Source organism: Lacerta agilis, chromosome 14 (assembly GCF_009819535.1).
Source record: "Lacerta agilis isolate rLacAgi1 chromosome 14, rLacAgi1.pri, whole genome shotgun sequence".
In the NCBI taxonomy this organism is placed as follows: Eukaryota; Metazoa; Chordata; class Lepidosauria; order Squamata; family Lacertidae; genus Lacerta; species Lacerta agilis.
In genome coordinates, this window is record NC_046325.1 from 8,854,536 (window position 1) to 8,874,187 (window position 19,652).

A 19,652-nucleotide genomic window follows, 5' to 3' on the forward strand; every position below is an offset into this window, starting at 1 on the left:
ATGGTGTCCCAAGTACAAAGTGCTAAATGCACAACTGGTAATCCTGTTCATGTTCCACACGAGTGGTATGAACCTGGTGACCTGGTCATCGGTGCAATAGCATCTCATATGTATTACATAGTCCTTGAATTATCCTTCAAGAAACATCCTTTCAATGAGCCCAATGGTACCCCACTGTAAGTATCTGGTAATTAGTATTATTTATTCCTTATATGCTGTATCTTACCGAAAATAACTTTGATTGATTTGGAAAAATATAGCTTTAGAAGTTTATATTTAAAAAAAAATGAGTGAGGAGATTTTATTTGAAATCCCTGTGCACATAAGCTATGTGTATAATTTCAAGAACATTAACCTTTTTAAAAAAAAAAACACCAAATCTGTAAAGACAGACAGAAAAGAGAGTAGGAGAAAGAGAAAAGAGAAGGCATAGAAACATAGGAGAAACATATAGCCAAAAGTGTTGTACTCAACTTTGTAGGCGATATCCAAATTTTCAAGGTGGTGAAAACAAACATGGGTTGCTGAAGATATCGAAGAAATGTACAACAGCTTTTTTAATGGCACAGTATTATGAGCGTGCCTAAATAAGTAAAAAAACTTTGCTGGCTTTGTCGTTTCTTTATATAGGCACGAGGTGAGTCTCTCATATATTGTTGTTGTTCAGTCGTTCAGTCGTGTCCGACTCTTCGTGACCCCATCGACCAGAGCACGCCAGGCACCCCTAACCTCCACTGCCTCCCACAGTTTGGCCAAACTCATGCCAGTCGCTTCGAGAACACTGTCCAACCATCTCATCCCCTGTCGTCCCCTTCTCCTTGTCCCCTTTCCCAACATCAGGGTCTTTTCCAAGGAGTCTTCTCTTCTCATGAGGTGTTTAATTTCCCCACTCTAATTTCATTTGCAGGGTGGTGACAAAGTTCTACCAGCAAATCCTGGCCTTGGTGTTTGCTGTAGATGAGATCAACGAGAATCCCAGGCTGTTGCCTAATGTCTCTCTCGGGTTCCACATCTATGATAGCTATTTTGATTCAAAAAGGACCTACCGAAACACTCTGGACCTGCTCTTTAAATCACATCACTTTGTTCCCAACTACAGGTGTGGCATCCAGAAAAACGTAAAAGGAGTCATTGGGGGCCTTAGCTCTGATACCTCCTGGAGCATGGCAAACATCTTAGGTCTTTTCAAGATGCCACAGGTAGAATATGGGTTTTGAAAAACAGAGATTTCATGCTTTCCTTGCATTAGGAATCTACTGATTCATAAATATGGAGTGGGGAAATGGACAAAGTAAATGGGGCATAATATGCATATCCAACAATGTTTGTAAGAAGGGCAATTTGTGTTTAATAGATATAATAGGAGATTTCTTTAAAGCTGCCAGGTTTGTAAAGGAGGCAACTAGACCGGTTCATATACATCAATCTTGAAAGTACTTCACTGGCTTCCTGTGTGCTACTCAATTTATGACATTGACAAATGCCTCAAAGGTATGAATAACTCAGGACACATTAACTAAAAAAATGTTCCTTCCCTTAAAAATCAAGATAGTCCTTTCCCAAAGTATGATGTTAATCAACATTGTTCACTTTCAGAGGATAATTGAAATCACTGTTTTCTTGATATTGTTCTGGCATTTTTTCATCTGCCCTTTCATAGAGTTATATACATAGTGGTGTCAATATTGTGCTATTCTGCTTCATTGTTGGATTTCATTTTAGTTGTTTTAATTAGTGCTGGTATGTTAATTTGCATTTTACTTATATTTTATATTATGTGGTTTATTGTAGTCAGAGAACAATGACATATATAATATTTTGGAGCTCTTCAAATCTTCCTGAAGGAGTTCTTAGTAGATAGAGAATCAACTCTGTCCTCAAGTACATGATCAACAATTTCTATCACTCCACCTGCACTTTGGAGTTTAGTTTAATTATCCACTTAGTATATTAACATGAGCCTTGATAAACGCTCCTCTCTACTTGGAGACAATCAGTGTGTACAAGTATAGAGCTGTGATGACGCCATAATTGTAACAATAAATATCTACAGAAACCATGAGCAAAATTATTTCTGTTTTTCTATGTAAGTTGGGGTTGGTTCTGTTCCTACACTTGGTACATTTGGGATATATATATTCTCTCTCTCTCTCTCTCTCTGTGTGTGTGTGTGTGTGTGTGTGTTTATATTTGAATAAACTGGAATATCATGAGTTCGTTTTTCCACTTGGAAACATTTGGCTTTTGCTTTTTTCAGATTTCATATGGTTCATTTGAACCAGTCATAAATGACGGAACCAAGTACCCTTCCTTTTACCGCATGGTCCCCAATGAAGCCCTTCAGTATCGGGGAATAATCCAGTTACTTCTGCATTTCAGATGGAGATGGGTTGGGCTCATAACTCCAGCAAATGAAGCTGGAGAACGTTTCTTGCAGAACATTGAGCCAATGCTTTTCAAGAATGGAATCTGTTCAGCATTCACAGAAGTAGTTAAACACAATATACATTATAAGGCTAACATACTAGAAATGGTGGACATAGAGATTTTGTTACCAACTCTCATAACCAGCAAAACTAATGCAGTTCTTGTATACGGAGAAAGTAGATTTATTATATGGTTGTCAAATGCTTTAAGCACAATGGAGTTCGCTCAGCTAGTATTCACTCAAAAGAAGTCACGTGAAGGAAAAGTATGGATTACAACTACCCAAATTGATTTCATATTATATAGCCTTCAAGGATTTGCTGTTAATATACGAATGTATCATGGTGCTATCTCCTTTGCGATTCACTCCAAGGAGATTCACAATTTTCAAGACTTTCTTCAGAATATATATCTCAATTGGACAGAGACAGATGGTTTTATCCAAGATTTCTGGGAAGTTGCATTCAGTTGTTCACTTCCAAATTCCACTCGCTCAACTACCATGTGTACCGGAGAGGAGATGCTGGAGAGCCTTCCTGCACCATTTTTTGAAATGAGCATGACCGGCCACAGCTACAGTATCTATAATGCTGTCTATGCTTTGGCGCATGCCTTAAATAGAATGCACTTGGCTGGAGCCATACGCAAAGGGAGAGATGTTCAGTATGCAGATCCTTGGCAGGTATTGTTCCCTTTTACAAAGCATTCACTGCACTGGTACATTTTGTGGGTTGGCATTTACTTATCAGTAAAGAAATAAAAGAATGAAAATTAAGAAATAAAAACAATCCTTTAGTAATTTTATCAAAGATGGGAATTAGAATATTTCCTAGAATGATACTAAACAGACTTTACATGACACAGGTTGACTGCTGGGTCTCCTATTTTCAATCCATGCATGAGGACGTTGAACATCCCAATAAGGACCTTGAAATAGAGCAGCTGGCCAAATGGCCAACAGTCTCGTTAATACCGTGTTTCCCCTGTTTTAATACGTAGTCATAAAGTAAGCCATAGCAGGTTTCTTCCACATTTGCGAGAAATAAGCCATACCCCGAAAATAAGCCACAGAGATAGGCAGGGGGTGGGGGCTTTGAAAGCAAAGGAGAGTTCCTGCGTCCTCTCTTTCTCTCCCCGCACTTGCTTGAGAATGCCCTCCTCCCCTCCTGCCGATCAGCTTGAGGCGCAGAGCGGGCAACTCATACGTGTCTGGTTGTTGTCTCCTTGCTTTTACCAAAGGCATAAAGCAGCCTTTTAAAATGCCTCCTGCAGTGAGGGATTTTTCCTTCTCGCTGTTTGCGAGCTGCTAAACGGCTGCCCTACACCGTCACAAAAGTTAAAGCTGGCTTCTTTGTTTCCTATCTCTTACGGTAGCATTTTCTGCCTTCATTGTCTCTGTTCTCAGCATAGCTGTCAAGTTTCGGATTTGAAAATAAGGGATCAGCAGCCTCACCTATCCCAGGGACAGTCACATGGCAGTGGGCGGCAAAAGTGGGCGGCACTGGTGTGAACGCGCGCAGTAGGCTTACTGTATTTTGGAAACGCTGCCTGTGGGCTATGACGCCCCGGCTGTTCAGCGAGCTCCGGTGCCAGGTCCCTTCATAATTACTTTTTGCAAATGCACCACCCCAAGTGCCTTTATTGCGCTTATTGTGAAACGGGGAATTTAATTATAAAGGTCATGAACGTGCTGCTGCGAGGGTTGCTATATTGACTCGTGCGCGGCCGTTGCGTCACTTGCCGCCAACCGAAGAGCTTCTTTCCCGGGCATGTTGTGACCTGCGCAGACTTCGAAACCGGAGTTGACACACTCCAGCAACCCGAGAGGTTGCGACGAGGTTGCTAAGCCAGTGCCAAAGCCCGTGGAAATGGGGAAGTTTTGGTGAAAATAAAAGTTTGGGATAAGGCTGAGGCTGCCAGAAGCCGGATAAAAAGTTATAAAGCGCACACCGCTCCGTCGTATTGTAACGTTTCAAAGCATCAGCCGCACGTTTTCAAAGGCAGCCAGGCTCACCCCCCCCAGCTAACCCTATTGTCTAGCTGAGGGGCTCGGCGGCAGCTGATAGGGGCTGGTGCAGGGGGCAAAATACACCCCCCTGTAAGCCTGGGAAATGGCTCCCACTTGCTTTGAGGCTGCAAGGAGGCGAGGTCTTCCCAGTCCCTGGCCAGCAGGGGGAGGGAGAGGAGCTGCTTCCTTTGAAAAAATGGGAAATTAAAGGGATATAAAAAATAAGGGATAGCAGCGGGAAACTGCTTGAAATAAGGGAGATTCCCGGGGGAAATGGGATACTTGAAAGCACTGGTTCTCAGCTGGTAGCCTGTTTCTATCAGTGTTTGCTACAAAGTGCAAAGTACAAAGTGAATTGTTGGAACTTCAGACTTTGGGTCTTAAGTCTTGGGAAGCTGGCTAGATTCCAGTATACTGGTTTAAATTTAAGAAGCTCCAGTGTAGCAGATTGCTATTAAGCGAGCCCCCCGCCCCCTTCTGAGGAGAGAGAGAGTGGCCCTTCGGAGGAGCTCCCTCCCTCCCTCCCTCGCCAACCGCCATTCCCTCCCCTTGGAACATCCCAGGGCCAGGGAGAGAGGGCTGGAAGTCAATGCTGGCGACGCACACACCTCCCTTCCCTCAGACTCTCTCTCACGGTGCTTGGCAGTGGCTGTTGCCCGCCCTTTTCTTTCAGTCAAAAGTCCTGCCCCACAGGGAGCCAGCAAGCCAGCAAGAGGCACAGAAAGAAAGACAGCCTCTCACCCGAGTCCTTCCTGCTCCTCGCGCGCAGGGAGCCAGCGAGCGAGAGGCGCGCTGCTCCTGACATAATAATTTAAAAAAACAAGACACCCCCTGAAAACAAGACATACTGTGCTTTTTGAAGGGAAATAAATATAAGACGGTATCTTAAAATAGGGGAAACACGGTAGATGTAAAATTGCATAAACCAATTAAAAATGGCCAAAGCCCCTGGCCCTGATGGTATTCTCCCCGAAATGTTAAAAACTCAGGCAGATTGGTGGGCTCCTTTCCAAGCCACCTTTTCTACCCATGTAGACAGAACAAATCCCAGAACGAATTAAGTTCTCAACCCGAGGTACCACTGGGCTTAATTTGTTCTGGAGGTCCGTTCTTAACCTGAAACTGTTCTTAACCTTAAGTACCACTTTAGCTAATGGGGCCTCCCGCTGCCACTGCGCCGCCAGAGCACAATTTCTTAACCTGAAGCGTTATTTCTGGGTTAGCGGAGTTTGTAACCTGAAGCGTATGTAACCCAATGTAGCACTGTATTTTACTTTTGTGAAAGCCGTCCTATATGTGCCTTTTGAGCTGGTATTATGAATGAATCACACAGGTTTTCATAAGAAACAGACTACAAAAAACAAAACGTAAGTGAAGCTGTGCCAACCACCTTCTCCACAGTGCAAAACCCCTCTGTTTTCTATCCAAATCCCTCTATGATTCAATCGGTTTCTCTTACCTGTCCAGTAACACAGTGGTATAAGGATGGAGGCCGGGGGCCCGTGTCCCTGTTTACATAATTCTGAGGGAGCAAAACCAGGACCCCCACCCCAGGCATTCAGGGGGCTGCCACTGCCTGCGCACATCCTGGAAGGACCCATCTTTCCCTGTCTGCCCACCGCCAGGGGTTTCTGGGCCCTGAAACCAAACCTGGACTCATTGGTAGGTCCCCAGAAGATGCTAACAACTGTGTGATGCCTGTCTCTAGACCCCGCTTTTCTCCTTCCTCCTCTTCATTGTGAACTGTAGTGTTCAACTTCTGGAGGAAAAGAAAGTAATTCTGCCTAGGAAAGCTATTAAAGAATCTTAATCAGACCATTAGAATGCTTTAAAGACCTTTTTATTCTCTTTCCACTTAGCTCCACTCATTCTTGCAGAGAATCTCATTCAACAACAGTGCTGGGGATGAAATTACGCTAAATGAATATGGAGAGTTAGCAGCTGGCCTTGATATTACCAACTTGGTCACTTTCCCAAATAGATCATACATCAGAGTCAAAGTGGGAAGGCTGGATCCTCAGGCCCCTCCTGGCAAAGAGCTCACCATTAATGAAGACGGAATCAAATGGCAGAGAGCCTTCACTCAGGTATGGAAATAATGGCACAGTCCCTGAAATGCAATAATTTGTGGCTATCCACAAAATGGGATGTAACAAAAGCAATTCATACATTATTAATTTTGAAATTTATTATTAAATATAGCTTAGTTTTCATATGTGGTTTTCCTATCTAGATGGATAGTACTTTAATGGAGAGATACTCTGTTTGAAAGAGTGACTTTTCCTCCGAGTTTGCACCTTCAGCCTCTGGGGCTGTGCTTGTTGGCCTTCAATTCTGCTAATGGCACTTTTCTTTGTACATAATATTACATTACATGGGATACTGACATTCCCTTTTTATTTATTGCATGCTTATAAGCCATCTAGGCGAAATGCTGTAAGGTCTATCAGTACATAAACAAAGAGCCACAAGAACAAAATAAGCAACATGCATAGAAGACATCTTCCACTAAGAAGGAGCAATGGCTATCAGAGTGTCCAGCATCGTCCACCATTCTTGTTTATGAAATCCATGAAGCAATTCTCCAGTTAGTGGCATTAGATGGAATACTAAACTAGCTGTATCAGTATTTGGGTTGAGAATGAACATTATGATCTTCTTGAGTTTGTATGAAGCTGAGTTATATATATCTAGGAATGATTGTAACTGGTGGATATGTCTAAGGAGGGCATAAGCACTCCTAGCGAGCACCAAAAAGCACTTCAGACTCTAGTGATGAGATAGAATCAAGGAGTGATCCCAGACCTCTTGCTTCAAAGGGAATGCAACCCCTCCCAGACCTGGTCAGGCATTGCAACCACCAACACCATGTGCTAGATCCTAGGATATTATTTCTAAGAGTTTCATATAGATGACAAATACCATAGGAGACAGAATGGGGCCTAACAGGACACCACAATCCAAAGATCTCTCAGTGATTTCCTAGTAGTAGTTTCTTGTTGCGACCCTGCAGGAAGGAGCAGAAACACTAAATGGGGTACCTTAAATTCCCACCTCCTTGAGCCTCCACAAAAGAACACCATGTGAATCCTTGAAGCAAATGCAGTTAAGTGGTGACTCCATCAAAAGGCAAAGCCAGGGGTGAAATTATACTGCATTCTAAAACAGCTGTAAGGTTGGATGATCCTGGCATGAATACTGAAATCTTCTTAAGTATGTATGATGCTTAGAACAGCAACTGTTAAAGCACCTGATATTGGGTAATTGATAAATTCCTCAAAACAATATTGTAATATTAAACTATTCCTATCTCTTTGGATAGGTGCCACCCCCTTCTCTATGTAATGACAAATGCCTTTCTGGTTACGGGAAGAAAAAGAAGGAGGGAAAGAAGTTTTGCTGCTATGATTGTGATCCATGTCCAGAAGGAATGGTTTCAAATGAGAAAGGTGGGATCTTCAGATATTATGAAAGCTCTGGACTGTTGGCAATTTTGTTGGCAAGAAACTGCTGCAGGAAGGAAGGCTTGAATTAATAGACGCCATGTTCTAATTGTTTATACATAACATCGAAATATTATAATCTTTAAAACATCTTGAAAAATAATTTTAATATATATTTTACATCCAACCTCTCCAAAATTAGCGTGGAATAGAAGTGGTGTTTTCTCCTCTAAGAATTAAGTTGATTAACAAGAGGGTGAAAGTCTCATTAAACTTGCCCTTCTGCACTCCAAAGATTTCAGCTGTAATGTATTTCTTAATTTGCTGTACAGTTTATTTGGTTCTAAGAAAAAGCAGGGGGACTATAAGAGCAGATATCCTCATGAGGTTTATTTTTGATGCCTCTGGGTTAAAAGCATTTCGGTTTGAAATTCTTAAACCTTTTTTGGTAGAAAACTCTATGCTAGATGGATTATTGATGAGGAAATTCTTAAGAATAGTTTTGGTTGCTTCAGATTTTCATGCATCATTTGTTTACTTCCAGACATGGAAACCTGTGTCAGTTGCCCAGCAGATCAGTATCCAAACAAGGGCCAGGATCTATGCATTCCTAAGATTCCCAACTTCCTAGCCTTTGATGAAACCTTGGCCATTGTTTCAACTTTCTCTGCACTTTTATTCTCTCTAATCACAATTCTGCTGCTCAGAATCTTCATTAAGCATCGCAATACAGCCATTGTTAAAGCCAACAACCGAAGCCTCACCTATGGTCTCCTTATCTCCCTCCTCTTGTGTTTCCTATCTTCTTTGTTGTTTATAGGAAAACCTAATAAGGTGACTTGCCTTCTCCGACAAAACGCTTTTGGCATTGTCTTCTCTGTGGCCCTCTCCAGCATCTTAGCCAAAACCATATTGGTGGTTTTGGCATTCATGGCTACCAAACCAGGAACCAATATGAGGAAATGGGTAGGCAAAGAACTGGCTTATTCCATTGTATTTTCCTGCTCCGTTGTTCAAGTAGGGATCTGTGTCCTCTGGCTGGCAACCTCTCCCCCATTCCCAGATGTGGACATGCACTCAATGACAGAAGAAATCATATTTCTTTGTAATGAAGGGTCAGTCCTCATGTTCTATTGTGTTTTGGGCTACATGGGCTTCCTGGCCACTATCAGCTTCACGGTGGCCTTCCTAGCCAGGAAGTTGCCTGACACTTTCAACGAAGCCAAGTTCATCACCTTCAGCATGCTGGTCTTCTGCAGTGTTTGGCTCTCCTTCATTCCCACCTACCTGAGCACCAGAGGGAAATACATGGTGGCTGTGGAGATCTTCTCCATCTTTTCTTCTGGTGCTGGGTTACTGGCTTGCATTTTTGCCCCTAAATGCTACATTATTGTGGTGAGGCCTGACCTGAACAACAAAGAGCAGCTAACACAAAGAAAGTTATAAATGACAGAAGAGTTTGTGGTTCTGTTAGGTGTGAAGCTACATGGACTTGCTGGCTGGTATCAATTTCCTGGTCCCTACTCCAAATCTTTGTAGAGTTTGCTCCTTGCCCTTTTCATCTCCCAAAGATGTCCTGAAGGAAAGGGGTATAGATTTTTCTTCAGGGTCTACTCCCAATGCCTTTTTCAGGAATGAGTACAGCTGAAAGCAGTTGTGGTTTAGATTCAAAGTTCCTTCCTCCTAGATGGGCTTCCTTCCTAGGTTTAAAACCCACACCTGCCCCTTTTTTCCCTCTACACCACCAGCAGTAGCCACCTTTTTGGGCATTGGACCCACTTTCACTCTCATCCACTCAATCTGCCAGATCCTGTCTTTGCATGCAGAGAAATTTCCTAACTCATTGAGAATTTGAGGCCCATTGGCTGCCCTCACCTGGTTTAGGCAGCCAGTTAAATCTTTTTCTTAGGGTGTGGCTGCTGTTGCATCTTGACACCTTCTAGGATCTACTGGTGAGAACTGAGTGCAGTTTGGGGATCAGGGTTAGACAAACTACACCAAAAGGAGCATGACTTGTTCCCCACTACCGTTACTATCCACCCCCTAATACTCTATGCACCCCTGATATGTATTACTGTGCCTTTGAATAAAATACATTCCTAATAGCAAAACTGTCAGACTTTCAATTAAAACATGGTTAAGTTCAGTTGATGGATGTTGTACATATATGAGTGTTTGATTATTAATAAAAAAGTCTCTTATCAATTATTCCATGTAATCTTCAAATTTGTGTTGAAGACAACACAGGGTACCAGAAGCATAATATATTGTGAAATAGTTGAGGGCTCAACATTCTTTTTTTTTCACACCAGGCAGCTAGGGAATGGAAGGAGGAGAAGTGTAAAACAGCCATTTTTACTTCTTTTTAAAAATAGTTTTAAAAAGGAAAAGTAGCAGACATATGCAACAATATCTGGAGGGAAACACATTGGATATTACTAACCATACTAGGACAAGACTTTTAGTCTTCTGAATTACACTTCTAACCAGATTGAAAGAGGTGTGGCAGAGAATATCTCAAGCATACCAAATGACTTCAGAGAATATAGATGTGTTTTTTCTAAAGTCTATTCATGTTATTATCCAGGGTCCCCACATCTTGATAAGGCTTGGATGCTCTCCAGAATTGCTGCCATAATTCAATTCGGGTGATGGCAAACCATGTCTGATCAGTGTTACGTAGGTGGGAGAGGGATGGATACACCAGTACTAACAAATTAAGAAGCAGAGGAAAGGATGGGGCCTTCTCAACTCTAGATATTCTGCCATAGGGAGGAGTGAACTAGATGACCTTGTAGTTTCATTACTTACCTATGATTTTGTGATGTGACAAATATAATTACATTGGCAAGTCCGGCTTCCAGTCTACCAGCTGCGGAAATAGATGTTTTTGGATTAACTATCTGCAGTCTGGGTTCAAGACTGTAGCTGTTATAGAAGGGATTACAGTATTTTATTTGCATAGAATGTAATGAGAATTATTAACATAGAGGAATGCAGAAATAGTGTAGAAGAATGATGCCATCAGATCTAGCATGCAAGGGGGCCAGTTTAGTTATATTATATAATTTGACATTTGAATAATTGGCATTCATAATTGCATTAATTAGATAAAATTGGCATTGTTAAAATGATGCTGCTATTGGAACAATATTGGGAAATCAATAAAAAATATATTTTAAAAATAATAATAGTAATATTTTAGTAGTTTCCCTACTACTGATGCGCCATAGAATACAAAAACACTGCACAAGAGATTCTCACCCCTATCATTATTAAAATTACAATAATCGATCCACCTGACTGAACCTCCAGATGTCACAGTGGGGAAAAAGAATCAACAAGCAAGCCTGAAATGATTGTGAGCGCCTTAGTGCTCCATGAAAAACTAGGCTGGCCTCTGTTCTTTATCAGGTACCAGTTTCCCTCTTTCATATAAAATCACTTTATCTTGCTTGACATCCAAGGCATTCTGTTGTGACAGTGTTCAAGTTGACAATAAGGTGGATATGTGTCCCTTAAAGTGGCAAATAGACAGAGTCAGCTGCCACCCTATTTGTCTTGTTCAGATCCGGTGCAGGAGAGTAATAATACTGTAGAGAGAAGCAGTGGAGTCCATGCACACAAGGGTATTTGCCATTAGGATGTTGCTCCTGCTGCTTCTACTGCTACCTAATAGGGTTTCACAAGTAAAAAGTGTTAAATGCACAACTACTAATCCTGTTCATGTTCCACACGAGTGGCATGAGCCAGGTGACCTGGTCATTGGTGCAATGGCATCTCATATCTATTACATGGTCCCCAAATTATCCTTCAGGAAACTCCCTTCCCAGGACTCCATTGATACCCCACTGTAAGTATCTGGTAATTAGCATTATTTATTCCTTATATCTGTATCTGAAAGAAAATAACTTCGATTGATTTGGAAAAACATAGCTTTTGAACTTTATAGATTTTAGAACTTTATTTCATTGATACCCCACTGTAAGTAACCCATATTTAATATTATTTTATCTATTGCTTATAAGCTGTTTCTGACTGAAAATAACTTTGATTGATTGGGGGGTGGGGGAAATAGCTATAGAATTTTATTTTTTAAATGTGGAGGGATTTTATGAGAAATCTCTGTGTGCATAGGCTATGAACATTAAGATTTTTTAAAAAGGCAATTCTGTAAAGAGAGACAGAAAAGAGAGTAGCAGAAAGAGAAAAGAGATGGCATAAGAACATACGATAAACAAATAGCCAATAGTGTTGTACTCAACTTTATTGATGATACCCAAATTTTCAAGGTGGTTAAAACAAACATGGGTTGCTGAAGATATCGAAGAAAGGTGCAACAGCTTTTTCAATGACACAGTATTATTCTATTGCCTAAATAAATAAATAAAACTATTCTGGCTTTGTCCTCTCTTTTTAGGCAGGCAGGTGAATCTCTCATATCTAGATTATGTTTAATTTCCCCACTCTCGCTCCATTTCCAGGGTGTTGACAAAGTTCTACCAGCACATCCTGGCTTTGGTGTTTGCTGTTGAAGAGATCAACGAGAATCCCAGGATGCTGCCCAATGTCTCTCTCGGGTTCCACATCTATGATAGCTATTTTGATTCAAAAATGACCTACCGAAACACACTGGACCTGCTCTTTAAATCACATCACTTTGTTCCCAACTACAGGTGTGGCATCCAGAAAAACGTAATAGGAGTCATTGGGGGACTTAGCTCTGACACCTCCTGGTGCATGGCAAACGTCTTAGGTCTTTTCAAGATGCCACAGGTAGAATATGGGTTTTGAAAAACAGAGGTTGCATGTTTTCCTTAGGTATTGGGAATCTACTGATTCATATATATGGAGTGGGGAAATGGACAAAGTAAAAGGGGCACAATATGCATATCCAACAATGTGTGTAACAAGGACAATTTGTGTTTAATAGCTGTAATAGAAGATTTCTGTAAAGCTGCCAGGTTTGTAAAGGAGGCACCTAGACTGGTTCATATGCATCAATCTTGAAAGCACAGCACAGGCTTCCTGTGAGCTTCTAAATGTATGACCTTGACATTGGCTTCATAGGCAAAAATAACTGAGACCACATTAACTAAAAATGTTTCTCTTCTTAAAAATCAAGATAGTCCTTTCCCAAAGTATGATGTTAATCGACATTTTTCACTTGCAGAGTCTAATTGAAAACACTGCTTTCTTGCTATTGTTCTGGCATTTGTCATCTCTCATTTCAGAGAGTTATATATAAAGTGGTGTCACTGTTGTGCTATTCTGCTTCATTGTTGGATTTCATTTTAGTTGTTTTAATTAATGCTGGTACGGTATTTTGTATTTTACTCATATTTTATATTATTAGGTTTATTGTGCTCAGAGAAGAATAGCATATACAATCTAATGGGGATCTTCAGGATGTCCCAGGAAGTCTTCCCAAGAGAGTTCTTAGCAGATAGAGAGTCAATCTCTACCTAAAATCATTACTAAGGTTACAGAGCAAAAGTACATGATCAACAATTTCTATCGTCCATTTAGTATATTAACATAAAAAGGTAAAGGTAAAGGGACCCCTGACCATCAGGTCCATTCGTGTCCGACTTGGGGGTTGCGGCCCTCATCTTGCTTTACAGGCCAAGGGAGCCGGACTACAGCTTCCGGGTCATGTGGCCAGCATGACAAAGCCGCTTCTGACAAACCGGAGCAGCGCACGGAAATGGCGTTTACCTTCCCACCGCAGCGGTACCTATTTATCTACTTGCACTTTGATGAGCTTTCGAACTGCTAGGTGGTCAGGAGCAGGGACCGAGCAACGGGAGCTCACCCCGTCGCGGGGATTCGAACCACCGACCTTCTGATCAGCAAGCCCTAGGCTCTGTGGTTTATCAATGATAAATGCTCCCCTATTCTTGGATACAATCAATATGTAAAAGAATGAAGCTGTGATGATGCCATAATAATAAGAATAAATATCTACAGAAACAATTGAGCAAACTTATCTCTGTTTTTCTTTGTAACCTCGGGTCGGTGCTGTGCCTAAACTTGGTACATTTGGGATATATATTCAAAATATATTCAATGTTTAAGTGTGTGTGCCTGTGCATGTTTATAACTAAATATGTTGGAATATCATGAGTTCTTTTTTCCACTTGGAAACATTTGGCTTTTGCTTTTTCCAGATTTCATATGGTTTATTTGAACCAGCCATAAATGATGGAACCAAGTTTCCTTCCTTTTACCGCATGGTCCCCAATGAAGACCTTCAGTATCGGGGAATTATCCAGTTACTTCTGCACTTCAGATGGAAATGGGTTGGACTCATCACTCCAGCTAACGAAGCAGGAGAACATTTCTTACAGACAATTGAAAAAATGTTTTTCCAGAATGGAATCTGTTCTGCATACACAGAAAGAGTTATATTCAATATTAATTCTTACAGTAACTTACTAGAAACGATAGAAAGAAAGTTTTTGTTTTCAACTTTCACAACCTACAAAGCCAATGCAGTTCTTGTATACGGAGAAAGTAGATTCATTATATGGTTGTCAAATGCTTTAAGCACAATGGAGTTTTTAAGCACAATGGAGTTTTCTCAGCTACTATTTCCTCAAAAGAAGTCACTTGGAGGAAAAGTATGGATTACAACTGCACAAATTGATTTCATACTACATAGCCTACAAAAAATTGTTGATATTGATATACGAATGTTCCATAGTGCTATCTCCTTTGCAATTCACTCCAAGGGCATTCACAATTTTCAAGAGTTTCTTCAGGATATATATCCCAATTGGACAGAAACAGATGGTTTTATCCAAGATTTCTGGGAAGATGCATTCAGTTGTTCACTTTCAAATTCCACTCCCCGAAGAACCATGTGTACTGGAGAGGAGATGCTGGAGAGCCTTCCTGCACCATTTTTTGAAATGAGCATGACTGGCCACAGCTACAGTATCTATAATGCTGTCTATGCTTTGGCACATGCCTTAAATAGCAAGCACTTGGCTGGAGTCATTTGCAAAAGGAGAGATGCTGGGGGAAGACTCTCTCCTCAATATGTAGAACCTTGGCAGGTATATTTTCCTACTACCACATTGTATTCACTGCATTGCTTTATTGTGTGAGTTGGCTTTTAACTCTTAGTTAAGAAATAAAAGAATACAACTTAAGAAATTAATAATAAAACTTAAGTAAATTTGTTGTATCAAAGATGGGAATTAGAATATTTCGTATAATTATACTAAACAGACTATAGATGACACAGGCTGTCACAAGCAAAAATGTACCAACAACTACACGTCAGTGAAGCTGTGACAACCACCTCCTCCACACTGCAAACCCCTCTGTTTTCTCTCCAATTCCTCCGCAATTATCTCTGTCTCTCTAACCTCTTTCTAACCTTACCCAGTGGTGTAAAGTTGGGGGCCAAGAACGCATGGCACCGGGGCCCATAATTCTGAGCAATCACAACCAGGACCCCAACCCCAAACACTGGCTTCTTTGGGGATCCTCATCCTGTCCAAGAGAAAACAGAAGAGCAGTCAATCAGGAAGCTTCCACTGCTTGGGCATGTCCTGAAAGGCCCTTCCATGACTCCTCATCTTTCCCTCTCTGTCCAACACCAGGGGTTTCTGGGTGATAAAGCCGAACCTAGCCTCATCACCAGCTCCCCAGAAGATGCTAGCAAAATGTTTGATCACTGTCTCTGGACCCTCCTTCTCCCCATCGTCCTTTTCTACCTCTGACCCGGATCAGAGTCTGCCTCTTCCTGTTCCCTTAACCCTGTTGCCTTTTCAGTTTCTGACACCTCCTCCTTCCATTCATCTCCCTCTTCTCCCACAGACCACTCAATGTCATCCCACCACCAATCCCCTGGCTCTGAGCCTCCTTTCCTTGGGCTGTCCCTTAGGGGTTCCCCAGCAGCTGCTTCCTGCCACTCCTCTGAATCCAGCAAGTCCATGTCACCAATTCTCAAGTCCACTCTATAAACAAAGGAAAGATCCAGTCAGACGTTCTCATGTAGCCTTCTGATGTTTGGAGAACATGAGCTCCCATCTCATCGCTTACCTGACTTCTCAAATTCCTTCCCTTTCTTGGATTTTGACAAAGGTTGATGCAAAGCAAACAGGTCTATAAGCTTAACTCTCCTTCACATACCTTTATGGAAGACTATTGACTATTGAATTGAGACTGATTCATGGTTTCCTACTCCTCCTGTATGTGCAACTGAAATGTGGATCCCATACATTGTGAACTGATATGTTCAGCTCCTAGAGGGAGGGGAATTAATTATTTCATACTACAGGAAAGCTATTCAATAATCTTAATCAGATTATTAGAATGCTCTATAAACATTTTTATTCTCTTCCTCTTAGCTCCTTTCATTCCTGCAGAGAATCTCATTCAACAACAGTGCTGGGGAAGAAATTACATTAAATGAATTTGGAGAGTTGGCAGGTGGCCTTGATATTACCAACTTGGTCACTTTCCCAAATAGATCATACATCAGAGTCAAAGTGGGAAGGCTGGATCCTCAGGCCCCTCATGGCCAAGAGCTCACCATTAATGAAGAGGGAATCAAATGGCACAGACGCTTCACTCAGGTATGGGAAATAAATGCACAGGCCCTGAAATGTGCTAATTTGTTCACCTCCTGGCAAATAGAAAGGGAAGAAATGGAGGCAGTGAGAGATTTTACTTTTTTGGGCTCCATGATCACTGCAGATGGTGACAGCAGTCACGAAATTAGAAGACGCCTGCTTCTTGGGAGAGAAAAAAAATGACAAACCTAGACAGCATCTTAAAAAGCAAAGACATCACCCTGCCGACAAAGGTCCATATAGTTAAAGCTATGGTTTTCCCAGTAGTAATGTACAGAAGTGAGAGCTGGACCATAAAGAAGGCTGATCGCCAAAGAATTGATGCTTTTGAATTATGGTGCTAGAGGAGACTCTTGAGAGTCCCATAGACTGCAAAAAGATCAAAGCTATCCATCCTTTAAGAAATCAGGCCTGAGCGCTCACTGGAAGGACAGATCCTGAAGTTGAGGCTCCTCATAAGAAGAGAAGACTCCCTAGAAAAGACCCTGATGTTGGGAAAGATGGAGGGCACAAGGAGAAGGGGATGACAGAGGATGAGATGGTTGGACAGTGTTCTCGAAGCGACTGGCATGAGTTTGGCCAAACTGCGGAAGGCAGTGGAGGATAGGGGTGCCTGGCGTGCTCTGGTCCATGGGGTCACGAAGAGTTGGACATGACTGAATGACAGAACAACAACAATATGCCACCTGTGCACATATGGATCATATATTTCTCATTATAAGTCCTCTTATTTACTGTTAAATCACCTGATATTAGATACTAGATAAATCCCCCAAAATGTTTATCTCTTCCTACCTCTTTGAATAGGTGCCACCCCCTTCTTTATGTAATGACATCTGCCATTCTGGATACGGGAAGAAAAAGAAGGAGGGGAAGAAGTTTTGCTGCTATGATTGTGATCCATGTCCAGAAGGAATGATCTCGAATGAGAAAGGTGGACAATGTCATCTTAAGATAATAATAATAATAATAATAAATCTTTTTTGTACCCCACCCATCTGGCTGAGCTTCCCCAGCCACTCTGGGCGGCTCCCAAATGAATGTTAAAACAATACAGCATTAAATATTAAAAACGTCCCTAAACAGGGCTGCCTTCAGGTGTCTCTTAAAAATAGGGTAGCTGCTTATTTCCTTAACATCTGATGGAAGGCTGTTCCACAGGGTGGGGGCCGCTACCGAAAAGGCCCTCTGTCTAGTTCCCTGTAACCTCACCTAACAATACCAAACAATGCATTATTATTTTTTTGTATGCTCTGGGCTCACTGGCAATTCTGTGCTTATTAAACTGCTGAATGAGGGAAGGTTTAAATTAAATTGATGTGTTGATCTCATTTTTTTATAGATAACTTCGATGTAACCTTATATTTCAAATGGCTTGAGGAAAATTATTTAAATTGTAGCAAATATATTTCACCTCCAACTTCTGCAAAGTTAAGGTTGAATAGAAGTGGTGGTTTCTGCACTAAGACTTAGGTTGTTTTATGGGAGGGTGAAAATGACATCAACCTCACTATTCTGGGCTTCAAAGATTTCAGCTGTAATGTATTTCTCATTTTGCTGTGCAGTATATGTGGTTTTAAGAAAAAGGAAGGAGGGCACTAAAAACAGGTGTCCTCGGTGTAAAAATTACATATTTCATACATGAGATTCATTGTTGATGCATCAAGAGGGAAGACATTTGGGCTGCAAGTTCAGAAACATTTTCATGTAGATGGACTAATGAAGAGAAAATTTGTAAGATTAGTTAAGGTTGCTTCAAATTGTCACACATTGCTCATTTGTTTTCAGAGATGGAAACATGTGTCAGTTGCCCAGCAGATCAATATTCAAACAAGGACCAGGATCTATGCATTCCTAAGATTCCAAACTTCCTAGCCTTTGATGAAACCTTGGCCATTGTTTCAACATTCTCTGCACTTTTATTCTCTCTGATCACAATTCTGGTGCTCGGCATCTTCATTAAACATCACAATACAGCCATAGTCAAAGCGAACAACAGAAGCCTCACCTATGGTCTCCTTATCTCCCTCCTCTTGTGTTTCCTCTCTTCTTTGTTGTTCATTGGAAAACCTAATAAGGTGACCTGCTGTCTCCGACAAAACGCTTTTGGCATTGCCTTTTCCGTGGCCCTCTCCAGCATCTTAGCCAAAACCATACTGGTGGTTTTGGCATTCATGGCTACCAAACCAGGAACCAATATGAGGAAATGGGTAGGCAAAGAACTGGCTTATTCCATTGTCTTTTCCTGCTCCATTGTTCAAGTAGGGATCTGTGTCCTCTGGCTGGCAACCTCTCCCCCATTCCCAGATGTGGACATGCACTCAATGACGGAAGAAATCATATTTCTTTGTAATGAAGGGTCAGTCCCCTTGTTCTATTGTGTTTTGGGCTATATGGGCTTCCTGGCCACTGTCAGCTTCACGGTGGCCTTTCTAGCCAGGAAGTTGCCTGACAGCTTCAATGAAGCCAAGTTCATCACCTTCAGCATGCTGGTCTTCTGCAGTGTTTGGCTCTCCTTCATTCCAACCTACCTGAGCACCAGAGGGAAATACATGGTGGCTGTGGAGATCTTCTCCATCTTTTCTTCTGGTGCTGGGTTACTGGCTTGCATTTTTGCCCCTAAATGCTACATTATTGTGGTGAGGCCTGACCTGAACAGCAGAGAGCAGTTAACACAAAGAAAGTTATAAATAAAGAAGAAATTGTGGTTCTGTTAGGTCTGAGGCTACATGGACTGGGTGGCTGGTATAAATGTCCAGGTCCCCATTACAGATATTTGTAGAATTCACTCTTTACCTTTTATATCTCCCAAAGATTTCCCAAAGGCAATGGGTACAGATTTTTCTTCAGGGTCTACTCCCAAAGCCTTTTTCAGGAATGAGTAAAGCTGAAAGCAGTGGTGGTTTAAGTTCAAAGTTTCCTCCTCCTAGATGGGCTCCCTTCCTAGGTTTAAAACCCACATCTGCCCCTCTTTTCCCTGTACAGCACCTGCAGTAGCGACCTTTTTGAGCATTGGACCCACTTTTGCTCTCATCCACTCAATCTGCCAGATCCGGTCTTTGCATGCAGGGAAATTTCCTAACTCATTGAGAATTTGAGGCCCATTGGCTGCCCTCACCTGGTTTAGGCAGCCAGCTGAATCTGTTTCCTGGGTTGTGGCTGCTCTTGCATCTTGACACCTTCTAG

The 19,652-nt window shown here is 41.6% G+C and overlaps 2 protein-coding genes across 2 annotated transcripts; both read left to right on the plus strand.

The window, feature by feature from the left end:
* LOC117057337 (vomeronasal type-2 receptor 26-like) lies at positions 1-9,324 on the plus strand. The gene is made up of 5 exons (XM_033168177.1): positions 1-176; positions 908-1,199; positions 6,295-6,522; positions 7,758-7,884; positions 8,423-9,324. Exons 1-5 carry the CDS (start codon positions 1-3, stop codon positions 9,322-9,324), a joined length of 1,725 nt encoding a protein of 574 aa, XP_033024068.1.
* Positions 9,325-11,651: 2,327 nt separating this feature from the next.
* Positions 11,652-19,156, plus strand: LOC117057338 (vomeronasal type-2 receptor 26-like). The gene is made up of 6 exons (XM_033168178.1): positions 11,652-11,731; positions 12,363-12,654; positions 14,049-14,180; positions 16,242-16,469; positions 17,274-17,400; positions 18,255-19,156. Exons 1-6 carry the CDS (start codon positions 11,652-11,654, stop codon positions 19,154-19,156), a joined length of 1,761 nt encoding a protein of 586 aa, XP_033024069.1.
* The last annotated feature ends 496 nt before the right edge of the window (positions 19,157-19,652 follow it).